The sequence below is a fragment of the Glycine max genome, chromosome 19 (genome assembly GCF_000004515.6).
Source record: "Glycine max cultivar Williams 82 chromosome 19, Glycine_max_v4.0, whole genome shotgun sequence".
NCBI classification, from domain to species: domain Eukaryota; kingdom Viridiplantae; phylum Streptophyta; class Magnoliopsida; order Fabales; family Fabaceae; genus Glycine; species Glycine max.
Window position 1 is genome coordinate 40,271,724 of NC_038255.2, and position 15,800 is coordinate 40,287,523.

The 15,800-nt window shown below is 32.5% G+C and overlaps 3 protein-coding genes across 3 annotated transcripts in view; all 3 read right to left on the bottom strand.

Moving 5' to 3' along the window:
- Nucleotides 1–542, bottom strand: part of LOC100784014 (transcription initiation factor IIB) — a 5,042-nt gene extending 4,500 nt beyond the window's left edge. Inside the window, exon 1 of the mRNA XM_006605149.4 lies at nt 4–542. Coding sequence (XP_006605212.1) covers nt 4–295 — 292 coding nt within the window. The 5' untranslated portion in view covers nt 296–542. The remainder of the gene's footprint in view (nt 1–3) is intronic.
- A 6,785-nt stretch (nt 543–7,327) lies between these two features.
- On the bottom strand, nt 7,328–10,405 carry LOC106797500 (putative disease resistance protein RGA1). Its single transcript, XM_014771957.2, has one exon. The coding sequence runs from the start codon at nt 10,255–10,257 to the stop codon at nt 7,633–7,635; it is 2,625 nt and encodes an 874-aa protein (XP_014627443.1). The 5' UTR covers nt 10,258–10,405; the 3' UTR covers nt 7,328–7,632.
- Nucleotides 10,406–14,082: 3,677 nt separating this feature from the next.
- LOC106794245 (putative disease resistance protein RGA3) lies at nt 14,083–15,339 on the bottom strand. Its single transcript, XM_014771673.2, has one exon. It carries the CDS (start codon nt 15,300–15,302, stop codon nt 14,241–14,243), a length of 1,062 nt encoding a protein of 353 aa, XP_014627159.1. The 5' UTR covers nt 15,303–15,339; the 3' UTR covers nt 14,083–14,240.
- Between the last annotated feature and the right edge of the window lie 461 nt (nt 15,340–15,800).

A 15,800-nucleotide genomic window follows, 5' to 3' on the forward strand; every position in this document is an offset into this window, starting at 1 on the left:
AGCCGCGGCTCTGCCAGCGGCCGAGAGAGGACGATAGGAACTCGCTGGAGCCGCCACTGGGCTTGGCGATGACGGTGGAGAGGCCGCCGTCGGTTAGTAGCGGGTTGGTGGGCCCACCGACACGGACAGGGTCGTTGTCGCCGGACTCATTCGCGAAGGTTCGCCACTCGGAGGTTTCATCAATGGAGTGAGACTCCAAGACGAGGCCGCACTCGGAACACACCGTGTCCCCCGCCGAGTGGTCGAACACCACCTCGGTCTGTCTCTTGCAGTCGCTGCAGAACGCGTCAGACATCTCTCTCTGGGGTTTTGAGATTTTGCATCGGTTTTTGTTTGTGAGACATGAAATGGGAGAGGAGAGAATTGAATTTCCGTTCAAATTCAAACAACACACTCTTGTCTTGGATATTTTTTTATGTTAAGTTGTGTTCAAATGAAGGGGTGAGTGAATTGTCGTGTGACTGGTTTAGGAAACTCATGTGGTTTTCGTGCTCAGTTTGACCATTTTCGCCCTTTCTTATCAACGTTTCGGACATCCCATACCGATTATGTCTAGTTAGGGAAGAAAAAAGTGTATCCATATCTTATATATACTCCTAAAATATGTACAAGCAATTGGATAATTATTTGTAATATTAAAACTGAGTACAAGATAAATATCTATTCACAAATTTATGTAAGTATGGGTGTAAACACGAATACTATTGTGTCTAATCCGTCTTGTTTGCAAAAAAATAATTATATTTTTTATGATTAATATTCTAAGTTTTTAATCTTTAATAGTATTATTATTAAATAGTAAAAAATACTAAATTTTTTATTAAACAATTAGAACATTAATTTTAATAATTTTTATGTTGAATGATTATTTTTTTGTAATTTTGTTTCTTTATGATTTGAGTTTAGACGAACAAATGTTATGTTTGTTTGTTTTTAATATTTATGTGTGTATATTTTTAATGTTATGTTTAAATTATTCAAGAATGAAATTTTATTATATTTATAGTAATTGTTTTAATTAATTTTTTTATTGATTTGTTATTATTAACCTTATACATAAGTAAATTGTGGATCACAAATACGAGTGTGGATATGAATATATGAATACTCATGGTATGAAAATAAGGATTAAAATTATTATCCATGCAAGTATGATACTTAGTACAAGTATTATTTACAGATATATAAAGAGTATTGTAGGATCCTATCCTGACCCTACTCCTTGCCTACTTGGGATAATACTAATAACATGAACAAATTACACTTGCACCATGTGTTTATAATTTATTATACTCATTATTCTTATGTTGTTAAAAAAATAAAAAAAATACATACTCCCTCTATTCCAATTATATGATGTTTACCAACTAGTTGTTCATATGAATAGCACTAAGTCCTCTTAAACAATGTCTTGGATTTAGTTTTGTGGATGAAAAGAAACATGATTAGGAGGGAAGAATCCACTAAAAATAGTCTGTCAATTTATTCAACAGAGATTAATAATTGGTAAAGTTGGTAAATACTTCGTACAATAACATAATTAAAAAAAACTATATGATGTTTAAGGTTTTAACACAAGTATTAAGGAATGTAATTAATTTTTTCAATTATTTTTTTTTAAAAAATATTAGGTGATTTTCTAATATATCATTTATTTCTTTAATTAATGATCATTTTCTTATTTTTTTTTTTATATTCTACTCTCACTAAATATTGATTAAGGATAATCTTAAAAAATAATAAAAAATTATGCATGCTGAGAAAGTGATTCTAAAAAGCATATGTGTTGATGGATTGACAAATGCACCAATTCATCCCAAGTAGTAAAGTTAAAATCAAAGTCTAAGTCTCAGATTCATAGGAATTCTGATTATACTTAGGTAGATAAATATTTTATTAATAAAAGAAGTTAAAGAAATTTTTTTGGAAAATGTTACAAGAAAACAATGATTTAAATTGACAAAATTAAATCAAACAAGAGAAAAAATTAAACAAGAATTTAAATTAATTAATTAAAAACAAAAAGGAAAAGAAAAGTCAATTATTATAAAAGTTAAATTCAAAAGAATATTGGGAAGTTAACTCACCAGAGCTACTCTTTGATGTATTGTTTGCTCAAGGGGTGAGGGTTGTCTCTCACTTATATATTCTAATGTGAGATTAGTTTTAGCCGATGCGAGACTCCTTTTTATAAAGAATTATATTATCTTGAGATTTCGATGTGTTTTTTTTTTCCTTTTTTTTTTTCTTTTTATAGGTGTAAATTAGTTTAACTAAACGGACTTTTCGTGTTAAGTTCATTTTTACTTTCCTGAATTAATTTATTTTCCTTAATTAACATGTTTTTCTTGCTCAAAAAGAAAGAAGTAAGAAAAAAATTACAAATTCCTATATAATTTAATTTTAAAATATACTTATAATGAAATCACATCGCTATCACTATTCCAAAAACAATCACACAACTAAAAATGAAAATTAATTTATACACGTACGCTTCACATTTTACAAACCTCCGAATATGGTATCACTGACCATGATTCCACCCTTCTTTCTCCTCTTCAACCTGCCCTTTGAGGCCTTCCTACAACACCACCAACAACAACAATATCAGCTTCCAGGACCCTGTCATCCTTTAGATTGACTTCTTTTACCTGAATGATGGATGAAAGTCATGGTTACTTTGACTAGGAACTTTACAATGCCATCCCATGACAGGGTTCCGAGATCCCATGCAATCATAATACCTCTCAATCGGAATTAGACGTAATGCTTTAATTGGATCGGTAACTCAACCGGCCTTGAGGCACTGATTAACAGTCTATTGGTTGAATCGGAGTTTTAAGTATAAAATAGTTTTTGAAATCATTCAATTACACTCTCCTACCGTAAGTTTGTTAAATTTTATAATAAATAAAAATTATATAAATTAATGATAATTTATGATTAAATAATAATGTAAAATTATTTTACAGTCATTAAATTGATGTATAAAAAGTGTGTGAATATTTTTTTATGTTGATTTATACTAAATATTGTCATTCAATTGGTGCTAGCTTGCAACAAACTTCATTTAAATTTAAATAATAAAACTCCTTTTCATGTTTTTGTCACACTATCTCCCTCCTCAAAAGTACAAATTATCACTCTCTCATATATACCAGCACAAACAAATCAAGCCAACATACTAAAAAACAAGCACACCAAAAACACGACTTAAAACATAATAAAGATCATTATTCCAGGTGCTTGATCGTGCCCTCATGTAGCCTTTATTTGTCCATACTTCGTACTCTACTTTATTGCCAAGTGTAGAAGCAGTTACTTCCCTTCACATCTTTATACAAATATTTAAGTAGGCTTTTCATTCTCCATAGGTCCATATAACCAAACTTGTCTTCCTCCAAGTTCCTGCGTTGGCCTTGCATTTTCCTCATATCCCTGTGGAACAGTTGCAATTTAGATAATGCTTAAGTCGATATTGTATGATCAAAATTTTAGATTTGATAAATAATTCTAAAAGAGAAGTATTCATGCTTCTTGAAAAACATTATATATATATATATATATATATATATATATATATATATATATATATACTATTAACTAATTAAAATTAAATAAATGACTTTTAATTAAAGTCATTTTTATAAAAGTCTATAGTTTTTAATTATATGTCAGTTCATGATTAAATATAAAATAAAAAAGAATATCTTTACATCGGTGTATTCCAAGAATATTTTCTGATTTCGTATCTCTTTTCCTTTGTAGCTAATATATATACCCTGTAATGGCGCTTCCAGAATATGAATGCTAAATTGCATAATTCTCTTTCCTTCTTCTCTTAGTTCTTGGAGGCAGCTTGGCCCTGAATTCCAAGTTTTATCTCTTCTCTTCCTCTTATTCTGGAGGCACTCGTAATCTCGAAACCAACTATCATTTTCGCAGCACGTAACACATAGTGACTTACCACGATGTCATGACCACTATTCTTTAGGACAGCAGGAGCTGATTTGTAAGCTTTCTTAAGTTTACCCAATTGAGGAAGCTCTTGAACCCTTTGGTCAAGCAGATCAATGGGAGATTGTAGTTTTCCATCCCCACATGTTTTCCATTTTGGGTTAATACGCCACCAATTCTCTGGCCCTGTGCTACTTCCTATAGCGTAGGTATATTCTTCATGTTCTGTTCACACAAGGGAGAAGCCAAGGTCAATAAGCTCAATAAAGAGTAATGAGGCATTAATGATTCCAATTGTTATTCTTTATTTTGGCTGAATTTCCAATTGTTATTCTACCGAGCCTTAAAATTGCATCAACAACCGGTAAAGCTGTGAATAACTGCATTGTACATGCATGGTCCAAATTGAGAGATTAAACACTGAAGGTTATAAATACTGTGAGAAAAATTAAAAGATGTCAAATTTGGAAAGATCGACAAAGGATCCTTTAATTTTTTTTCCCTCAAAGGCATAAGATCAATTGGCCTCGTAACGGGAGGAAAGGTTGGTAACAAAAGATAAAAACAAAAGTGGAAAAACATAAGAAAAAAAAAGTATATAGCTTCACAAATGCGCGAAGAGACTATTAATTTATGATGTGGGCTCATAGAAAAGGTGAATGAGATATAGTCATTTTGTGACTCCCAAATAAGGTTGTAAAAATATTAAGGTTCATTAACATAAAAGAAACGTACCTAAAGCGTTTTCTTTTGATGTTTCTTCCATAATTCTAATTTACATTAATCTAATAAGGCAAGCTTAAAACAGAAAAGTAAATCATATGAATAAAAAAATCAACTAAAGGAGAAACAATTGGTTGTCTTATGAATGCATCTAGCTCCTGTCTGCAAAAACAAGTTAAAGTTCATGCTGGTTGATCATTAAAAAATTAGACATTCAGTATTGATATATCTTTCTTATAAAAATATTTATTATTAATATTTAACATCGAAGAAACAATTGTCAAATCAATTAGATCCTCAATCACAAGATAAAACAATTTTAATTAATTATAGATGGTGAATCATCCAACAAATTTTTCATATAGGGGGTCGTGTAATGCACTCGTTTGGAAAAAGAAGGAAAATCAAATTCATACTAGAGAAATTAAAATTATTGGAAAGAAAATGATCAAAGATTTTTGCATAAAACTGCTTTTTAGAACGGGAATAAACACAAAATAAAAAGGGGCTAAACATGATGTTAGGGAGGAACATCAAGATATTATGGTTCCCTTAATTTGCCAAAATGATGTATCACAACAATGACACCTTTTTTCATTTTCTCTAACATGAAAAATAAAAAAATAAAAATCAAGGGTTTTACAATATGTGTGCGCGTGCGTGTGTGTGGTGTGTGTGCGCGTGCGTGTGTGTGGTGTGCGTGTGCGTGCAAGGATTGTCATTCATGTTTGTCATCCAATGTGCCTATTTTCTCGTACAAGTTGTCAACATTATCATTTTAGTTACTTATTACTACCTATGTTTGGTATGTTGGTTTATGGTACCGTTATGGTAGAAATACCAATTTATTTACCCGCTAAGGAAAAAATGTCAATTAATTATATTTAAGCTAAAATGGGATTTTGGTCTATTTATTTTTTTAATATATAATTTTGATTTCTTTATTTTAAAATTAAGACATGTAGTTATTGTATTTAAAAAATAATAATTTTAATCTCTATTCAACACACAATTCAAATTAAGATGTTTACGATTAATTCTAACTTTAACTCATGTTATTGAAAAAAAAATTACTTTTGAACCGTTCATCTTCTTTGCACCATTCTTCACCATCTAATTTTTTCAGCAATGTTCCCACCTCTGTTTCTTGTACCTCTCCTTTATTAACATCCTCCTTTTCCCTTCCATTTATATCTAAATCTCCAATTTTTTGGGTTGAAATTGTAATTCTCTACAACCCAAATAATGTAAATAGTCTGCAACAAAAAAAATCATATTTGAAGATATATGCTCCGGAACTGTATTTAAAATGTGATAAGAAGAAGCATTGAGGAGGTGATGGTGTAGTTTTGAAACTTTTTGCTTAAATACTTTTGTTTCTCCTTTTTTTTATGAAAAATATAAATCCCTAATTTTCTTTTGAGGTTTGACCTATCTAAAAAAAATTCCTAATTTCTTGCCAAGAACTTTTGATGTTGGTTGCAAGGTTGAAATCGAGGTTCTAAAATTTGATAATTGTTAAAATTTAGGTTTAGGAATGTTTTTCAATTTCTCCTATTGATTTTATGGAGGAAGGTAGCTAGGTGTGGAACACCTTTCTAAGAGAGACGTTGACGATCGAGACGTCAATTATAACAATTAAAATTAAAATAAATTATAGACTAAATATATTTAAATAATTAATTATTAACAATTTACTATACCATTTAAGATAAAATTATAATTTTAATCTCAAATTTATTTTCAGTTTTCATGAAAGAAAAAGTGGAAGATAAAAAGAATTTAATCAAAGAGACATGTATTAAACAAATGATTCAATTAACACAATTTGATGTGAAATGGTATGCTCGCGAAGAGTTTGTGATTAAATTAGTGCGTTTATATTTGATACTGAGATCTATGTGATTCCGTAGGTAGCATTGATTCCGATCAAAGGTAATTTTAGAATAATGTAATTTTTGTTTATATATATATATAATATATTAAAAAATTGATTTTCACAATTAATGATATTTGAAAAGTAACTATCAAAATTAATTTTGAACGTAATAGAAAGGAAAATGAAGATAACACAGCCTTGGAATTAAAGGAAATAAATAGTATGAATAATAATGGTGGTAGGAAATGGAAGAGAAGGGCTTGGGAGAAAGGAGAGAAGGGAAAAAATACTATTATTTTTCACAATTTAATGATATTTGAAAAGTAATTATCAAAATTAATTTTGAAGGTAAAATTACCAAAATGGATATTAATTGTTTGTGGGTGACTTTTGCATTATAATTAACCAAAATGGCTGGGTAATATCCCAATTGCCTCTGATTATAGGGTTAGATAGTTAGTTACCAAATTATTTTGTTTTTATTTTAGTAACCACTGTTTTTGCTGTACGAGCAAAGAACCAACATTATAAACCAAGAATAACACTTTAGTCCTAACCAAGCAATATAATAACACTGATATTATGAACCAACAGCACCAACTAAAATGTTAACAGAATAACCTTATAAAATGTTACAACAACACCAAATATAGCCGTTCCGCAGCAAAATAACAGTATAAAAATAACAGGCAGTAAATAATAAGCACAACATACAATAGGCGGTGGAAAAAAACACACGCATGCATTACGTTGATGAATTAATTCAAGTTTCACGTCAACTAATAGATTTTATAAATAAGGGATAACTCTGATCCCTTAAATTAATTTTTGATGTTGAGTTAGATTCACATTATTCTTTTTAGAGTAACAAAGACAAAAAAGAAAAATCCAACATTGAAATCAGATAATTGATACTCCCAAGACTCAGAAGCAGTTCCAAAGATAACTTCACCTCAATACGTGAATCACGTCCACAACAATAAATCAAGCATCATGGTCTCCTCTTTTTTCACGTTTGACCATTCCTGATCCACGTCCAGGGGTTGCCAAAGGAGCTTCAACGCTTATATGTCTCAACAAATCATTCCTATTCGTCTTCTTCTTCCTCCTGGTTCTTCAATGAAGACGTCTTTGATATGTGATATTCTGGACCAAAACTCACCGACATGGGGCTGACATTTTTTGCATAATTCAGCGCAACCATAGATATGCAAATGTTCAAATGCGGTGAGGTGATGGATGTTATCCGGGAGAGATATAAGCTTTGGACAATCTAATATAAGAAGTGATTTCAGATTAGTCAGAGTTGACAGCCACTCCGGAAGCATTTCAAGATTGTCGCAATATTTAATAATCAAGGTCCGTAAGGAGTTGGCAGTTTCTTGAAGCCATTGAGGTAAGGCCCCCAGCTGTGGTAAAGCCCAGAATCCAACACATTTTAACTTCAACTTGGGGTTTGGTTCTTCATGGTGGTCCTTCCACAGTTCCAAGTCAAGGTTAACACAGTTTTCAACAAACAGAGTTTCTAATTCAGGAAAATTTGTAACATCCAGTGGCAAAGACTTCAGACTATGACAGTCAGCAACATACAATGTTTTAAGAGCAGGGAACTTCACCCCTCCAAAGATAGACTCCATATTATGGCTTGATTCAATACACAGACGTGCAAGCGAGATCAAATTGGTAATCTCAGTGTAAGGCAAAACAGGTTGCTTTGTAGTTATCTCCAAATGCCGAAGACAAATCAATTTTCTGAATCCTTTGGGCAATGCTTCCAGCTCCTTGCATCCCAGAACACTCAAGAATTGCAAATTTTGGAGCTTGCAAATGGAATTGGGGAGTCTCTTGATGTTGGGATTATTCTGAATGCTGAAATATCTCAAGTGTTTCAACTTACCAATGGAACGTGGCAAAGTCTTGCATGTCGAATCACTTAAATCCAAAACTCGCAATAATTTGAACTTTGACACACAGGTATTTAGCAAAGATTCAACGCTGCCTCCTTCTGCACCATTTGGAAACATTATGGTTCTCACAGCTACTGATTTTGAGGTGAATGAATTTCCAAGACAACTGTATTCAGCAAAAGACAGATGCCGAATATTCTCAGGAATATTTTGAATGTGGGAATTTACAACTAGACACTCCTCTTTTGCAACAAATACAGCAAGATCATGCACCAAATCATGAATTTTAAATTCATAAAAAGTGCCACCATCGATAAAATCTTGAAGGAAAGATCTTGACAGTAATTCATCCAGATACTGTTTCACAACATTTTCCGGTGTCTCATTCTTTCTAGGTGATGCAAGGAGACCAAGTGCCCCCCAAAGCTTAGCTACCTCATCACTAAGAAATTCATAATCCTTTGGGTAAAGCGAAAACAGTGCAAAACATTGCCTCAAATAGGAGGGCAAGAAATCATAACTTAATTTAAGTGCAGGTAAAATGTCATCTTTATTTTGTGGCAAATTCCAAATTTCTTTGTCTCTCACATATTCCCACTCATTTGTCTCAAACTTTGAAAATAGTAAACTCCCCAATGTTCTCACAGCCAATGGAACCCCTTTGCATTTGCTCACAATTTCTTTTCCGATATTTACCAAATGAGGATGTTTTTCCTCTTTGCCTTCTTTAAATGCCCATTTGACAAAAAGAGACAATGAATTCTCGGGAGAAAGGCTTCGTAACTTGTAAGAGGTAACAGTCCCCATCATGGAAGCAATGAAATCAATACGTGTAGTCACTAGAATTTTACTTCCTGCAGCACCCCCTACCTTTATTAAATTCCTCAGCTCAACCCATTTAACACGGTCATCATTCCATACGTCATCCAAGACAAGTAAGAATTTTTGACCGGCAATTATGTTTCTCAATTGATTTTGTAATAGCTCCAGATCGACCATGTTTAAACTCTGTTGGGGAAGAGGAGCATCAGCAACATTAGCAGAATTGATGATTTTAATAATGAGTTGGTTAATGTCAAAGTCATCAGAAACACACACCCACATCTTTAATGTGAAACACTTATCTATCCTCTTATCATTAAACACAAACTTTGCAAGCGTAGTTTTTCCCAAGCCTCCAATTCCCACAATGGGGATAACAGAGAGACTTTTGTCATCATCATTGGGATTCTGCTGCATCAAAAGCTCTATGATCTTTTCTTTATCATGTTCCCTTCCGATCACATCTGAGTCACTCACACGGGAGTGTGTCATGCGACTCGTGTCTCTCCTATGAACAACTCGTGTGTCAACATCAATTATTCGGAGACCAAACTTATGCCTATCAGCTGCAACCTTGTCTAGCCTCTTGCTGACATCTTTGATTTGTTGAGCCATCTTGGAACGAAAAACAAGTGGATTAGAACTTGAGAAGAAGTGGCTTACCTTGTCTTCGATGGTACCATGAGCTTTGAGCAGTTGCTTTCGCAGTGTTTGGCATTCAAATTCATCGAACACATCTTGGGCATCATAGAAGACACTTTTGAGCTGCCTCAGCCATTCCTGCAGCTCATGGTTATGCTCCTGCTTTTGCTCAGCATCTAACAGCACTGCCTTGACTAATGAGAGAGTCTTTTTAAGGTCTCGGAGATGGTCGTACAAACCCACCACCCGAGAAGCTTCTTGGAAAGCATGAGAAGCAAGCTTTGTTATGAGAGACTCAGCGATGCTGAAGATAAATAATTCAGCCATGGTTTGTGTTATCAGGAATTCCAACACCAGAGATCGAAAGTAAAAATACAAGTCTTCACTGGTGAACTCTAGTTTTTGTGGCCAATGGTTAAGGTTGTCCCCAGGAGCAATATCCTTTACAGCTCTTGCAATTGACAAACAAAACACGTGGGTGGGGTACTTGACCATAAAAAATAAATATATTCTAATATAGATTTGCATGTAAAAATAAAAGGGTGAATTTTGAACTAAACATGATTCTTAATTCAAAAATTTCTATTAATTTCATTTCATAACATATGTACTTGAATCATTTGTATTTCTAATAAGCAATGACTTATAAACAATCATTCTTAAATTCTTTTTTTATTTTACAAAAAATCTTAAACTCTTAATGTCTAGAATAAATTCAACTTATCAATTTAGTCAAGGGAAAATAATATGTTTTAGATTTTCACAAACTAGTGAGTTTTATTTTATATCTTTAATAAAAGAATTACATTAAATCTCTAATAAAGTAAAAAAAAAAATTATCGTTAAGTTCTTAATATTTGGTTCTAGTTGCTGATAAATTCCATAAATTTTAATTTGAGTTTTTAGTAAATTTTTGTTCATTTAAAATTAAATATCAAGAAACAAAATAAAATTTTTATTTTACTGAATTTAAATAATTTTTTTATTAAGTACTCAAAATAAAATTTATTAATTTATTTATGGTATACCTAAATCATATTTTAACTTATGGTAATTAGCTTTCAAAACTTACTATTTAGAGTTTGCGTGAAAGTTAAATTATTAAGTAGTCAAATTTTGGCTTAAAATTAATTATTTAGTAGTTATTTATAATTAAAAGTTGAAAAAATTAATTAAATTGAATTTCTGGTTGCAGATACGAAAAATGAGGTTACATTAAGCAAAAAGGGCAACAAAAATGAAGAGAAAGAAGGAATTCTGAAGCAGGCTCAGCCCAACAGTGGCGCTAAGCGCACATAAGGCGCTAAGCGAGCAACCAAATGCAGGCGCTAAGGGATGCGCTAAGCCTGGCTACGCGCCCAGCGCGCCCAGAAGCTCACTTCAGCAACTATAAATAGAGAGTCAATCCCAAAGAATCATCACCTCGTCTCATAGCACTGTTCTCAGGACTTCAAGCCTGAGCTTTCCTTTCTCTCTTACTCTTCTTTGTTTTTATTATTCTCATTCTTTCCTTCACCCCAAATTGTAAGCCCTCAATGGCCATGAGTGGCTAATCCCCTAGCTAGGGCCTAGCAGGCCTGAAAAGCCAACGATGTACGGTGTGCTTCAAGAATTATCAATGCAAAGAGAATTTCTCATAGGTTTTTCTGTTCTAATTCTTTCTTTATTATCTTGCATTCGTTCTTAAACTTCTTTTGGGTTTTATTAGCTGGGGAGAGGGTATTCCCCAATAAATATTTAAGATTCAATGCATGCATTAGTTTTAGGGGTTATACACTTGGGAAAGGGTAACGCCTAACAAAACATCTCAAGAAAAGAATCCTTGGGTTACCATTGCTAGGCAGAGAATGATAACCCATTGCCCATGCATTTAAGCAACATCTAGAACTTAACCTTAATGCATTTTAATTATTGAATCTTCGCAAAGGCATTTGGGAGATAGGTAGTTAAAATAGGCTTACCAACGTGAGGCATCAGGGTCAAGTAGTTAACAAATGTGGATAGAACTAATACCTGTGCATTGGTAATGAATATCATATTTACATGCATCGTAGGCCAATTAGGTTCGTCTGGTCTTGACATCTTTATTAATTGTCTTTCCTCTTTAACCATTTGATTTAGTAATCACCCTTATTTCTGCATTTATTTGTGTCTTTATTATCTTTACTTATATACTTACAAATTGAGAAGTATTTAATTAAGTGCAATAAAGTCCCTGCGAAAACGATACTCGGACTTCCGAGTTATATTACTTGAGAGCGATTTGGTACACTTGCCAAAGTCTCAACAATCTTTAATAAAAGAATTACATTAAATCTCTAATAAAGTAAAAAAAAAAATTATCTATGTTCTTAATATTTGGTTCTAGTTGCTGATAAATTCCATAAATTTTAATTTGAGTTTTTAGTAAATTTTTGTTCATTTAAAATTAAATATCAAGAAACAAAATAAAAATTTTATTTTACTAAGAATTTAAAATAATTTTTTTATTAAGTACTCAAAATAAAATTTATTAATTTATTTATGGTATACCTAAATCATATTTTAGCTTATGGTAATTAGCTTTCAAAACTTACTAATTACAGTTTGCGTGAAAGTTATCAATATCAACCGAGAATTCGTTAGTGCCGCCTTGAAAGAGTCACGTACATCATCAACGGTTGAAAAACTCCCATTATCCATGAGGTCATATGGCCGCAATACATATGAGAAGTATCCAGCAAAAAACTCCCATCAACATAAGTACAGACTCGTGAAATTGGCCATGAAGTTTCCACTACCGCTCAAATGTGCTGCAAATTTGATATATACTATACATTGCTGCAATTAAACGAATTAATTTTATACTCATTTTAAGACAACAGTACTTTTATTACTTCATGTTTTTATCATTTTTTCATTTCTGTTTAACAACAAACATGTCACGCTTGTTGCTTCAATTTTCTTACCATTCTTGGGCCTAAATTAGTTAGTGCTTTTAATTGAACTCTATCAATGATCCAATAGTACATACGTGATATGCTCAAGTTCGAAGGCTGGTTTACAAGGCCAGCACCTCCAGAATAGAGGGAGAAGATGAAGGAGAAGATAAGTATCAAAATTTTTCATTGCCTTGGTTGCTTATTACATTGTTTATTTATAGTGCTTTCTAATAATAGAATTGTATTAATTGATTCCCTAGGAATATCACACTAACAGAATTTATTAGGCTGTCCCTGAGGGTAGACAGCACTAAGGCAAGCAAGGATCCTGAGCTTTGTCGTTTTCTTCATACCTAATCGCTGAGGTAGGCTAGTTTTGTGAGTTTTCTTTTAGGCTTGTCTTCTATTTGCATCTCCCTTTTTCTGAATCGATACACAACTTTCTAAATAGACCAACAAAATTCCACAAAATACCTCAAATATATTCTAAACATACTTTCATGTCCAAAATATTATTTCATAAATCTCTAACTGATAGTTTCATAATTCTCTTTTCTTAATTTAATTTATTATAATTTTAAATTAAATTTATATCTAGATGTTAACAAAAATTATTTTTACACTTTAGATACTTTTTTAAATTTTATTTTGAACTTCAATTTTATTTTCCCTTAAGTTTTTTAAAAATGAATATATTACAAGTAAAACAGAATAACAAATAGCCAAATCTAAAAATAGGAATTTAGACACTCTGATAATTGTAGGGATTAAAACAAAAAAATATATTAAATTAAATTAAATAACAAAGACAGTGACCAAAAAGATAATTTTACAAGTATCTTTCGAAAAAAAAATATTTTATAAGGATTAAAACAAAAAAAATATATTTTAGAGAACAAATTGTATTATAGGTTTATTTTTTATAATGCTTAGTATACATATTACCATATGGTAAAAAAATTATATATCTCATCATTTGTTCAATAATTAATTTCTCTAAAGAAATAAAAATAAGATTAAAATTAATCTAATCCAAAAATTGTATCAGATGGAATCAGATTTAAATTTTAAACCAATTTGATCAGATGATAAATTTATAAATTCCAACTCAAACCGTATCTTGTATATATAGTTGTTACTTTTTATTTAGGCACTCTGGAGTTGTCATGGACAATATTTTGTTTTCAGCGGGTCTTGGGTTAAGATTTTCCGACCTGTGAATTCTCTTTTGTGTGGAATTCAAATCCAGCTGCATGTTTGAAAGATTTTTTGAGTCGATGGTGGTTGTATTTTGTGGCAATCGGGATCGGGATTAACAGAAATGTGTTCTGTTTCCTGTTGTTTCATAGAAGTGTGTTATCTGTAAGAGTGGGGAGAGCATATTGGGAACTATTGATGGGTTGATAATCTTGTATGGACACCAAGTGTCTCCCAAAGCGTAGCTACCTCAACACTATTAAATTCATAATCCTTTGGGTAAAGTGAAAACAATGCAAAACATTGCCTCAAATAGGAAGGCAAGAAATCATAACTTAATTTAAGTGCAGGTAAAATGTCATCTTTATTTTGCGGCAAATTCCAAATTTCATTGTCTCTCACATAATCCCACTCATTTACCTCAAACTTTGAAAATAGTAAACTCCCCAATGTTCTCACAGCCAATGGAACCCCTTTGCATTTGTTCACAATTTCTTTTCCGATATTTACCAAATGAGGATGCTTTTCCTCTTCGCCTTCGTTTTTAAATGCCCATTTGACAAAAAGAGACAATGAATTCTTCGGAGAAAGGCTTTGTAACTTGTAAGAGGCAACAGTCCCCATCATGGAAGCAATGGAATCAATACGTGTAGTAACTAGAATTTTACTTCCTGCAGCAACCCCTACCTTTATTAAATTCCTCAGCTCAACCCATCTAACACGGTCATCATTCCATACGTCATCCAAGACAAGTAAGAATTTTTGACCGGCAAGTCTGCTTCTCAATTGATTTTGTAATTGCTCCAGATCGACCATGTCTAAATTTTGTTGGCGAAGAGGAGCATCAGCAACATTCGCAGAATTGATGATTTTGATAATGAGTTGGTTAATGTCAAAGTCATCAGAAACACACACCCACATCTTTAATGGGAAACACCCGTCTATCCTCTTATCATTAAACACAAACTTTGCAAGTGTAGTTTTTCCCAAGCCTCCAATCCCCACAATGGGGATAACAGAGAGACTTTTATCATCATCATTGGGATTCTGCTGCATCAAAAGCTCTATGATCTTTTCTTTATCATGTTCCCTTCCTATCACATCTGAGTCACTCACACGGGAGTGTGTCATGCGACTCGTGTCTCTCCTATGCACAACACGTGTGTCAACATCAATTGTTCGGAGACCAAACTTGTGCCTATCAGCTGCAACCTTGTCTAGCCTCTTGCTGACATCTTTGATTTTCTGAGCCATCTTGGAACGAAAAACAAGTGGATTAGAACTTGAGAAGAAGTGGCTTACCTCGTCTTTATCTTCGAAATGTATACGTGTAAGTACGTAAACACACGTTCTTAATTATGTGGATGTAGGTTCATTGTCTGATGGTGAAGTAAGCAAATTCTATATAAAATATAAAAGAGATACACATTACACCATCCTTATCCAGCCAGAGATACATACTCATTTGTAATCCAAGAGAAAAAATTAGAGGCAAATTTAAACTTTGAAAAGGGATATGTAATTTGAATCAATTCAAAAGAATATATTTTCTATATCGGCAGAAGCACACTTTCTATTAAGATTCTCGATCAATCCAGGTGAAAAATACTGATACAAGATAACTACAACAGCACCAGTTACATTCGAGAAAGTATGCAAGTCCAACAACTGCATTGTCTCCCTTGCTGTGTTTGCCTGACTTTCTGTATGAACAATCCCTTTGGAAAAGTATGGGATTAGGGCACATTAGTA

Coding starts and splice junctions, on each gene's coding strand:
- LOC106797500 (XM_014771957.2), bottom strand. CDS start 10,257: ATGGCTGAATTATTTATCTTCAGCATCGCTGAGTCTCTCATAACAAAG.
- LOC106794245 (XM_014771673.2), bottom strand. CDS start 15,302: ATGGCTCAGAAAATCAAAGATGTCAGCAAGAGGCTAGACAAGGTTGCA.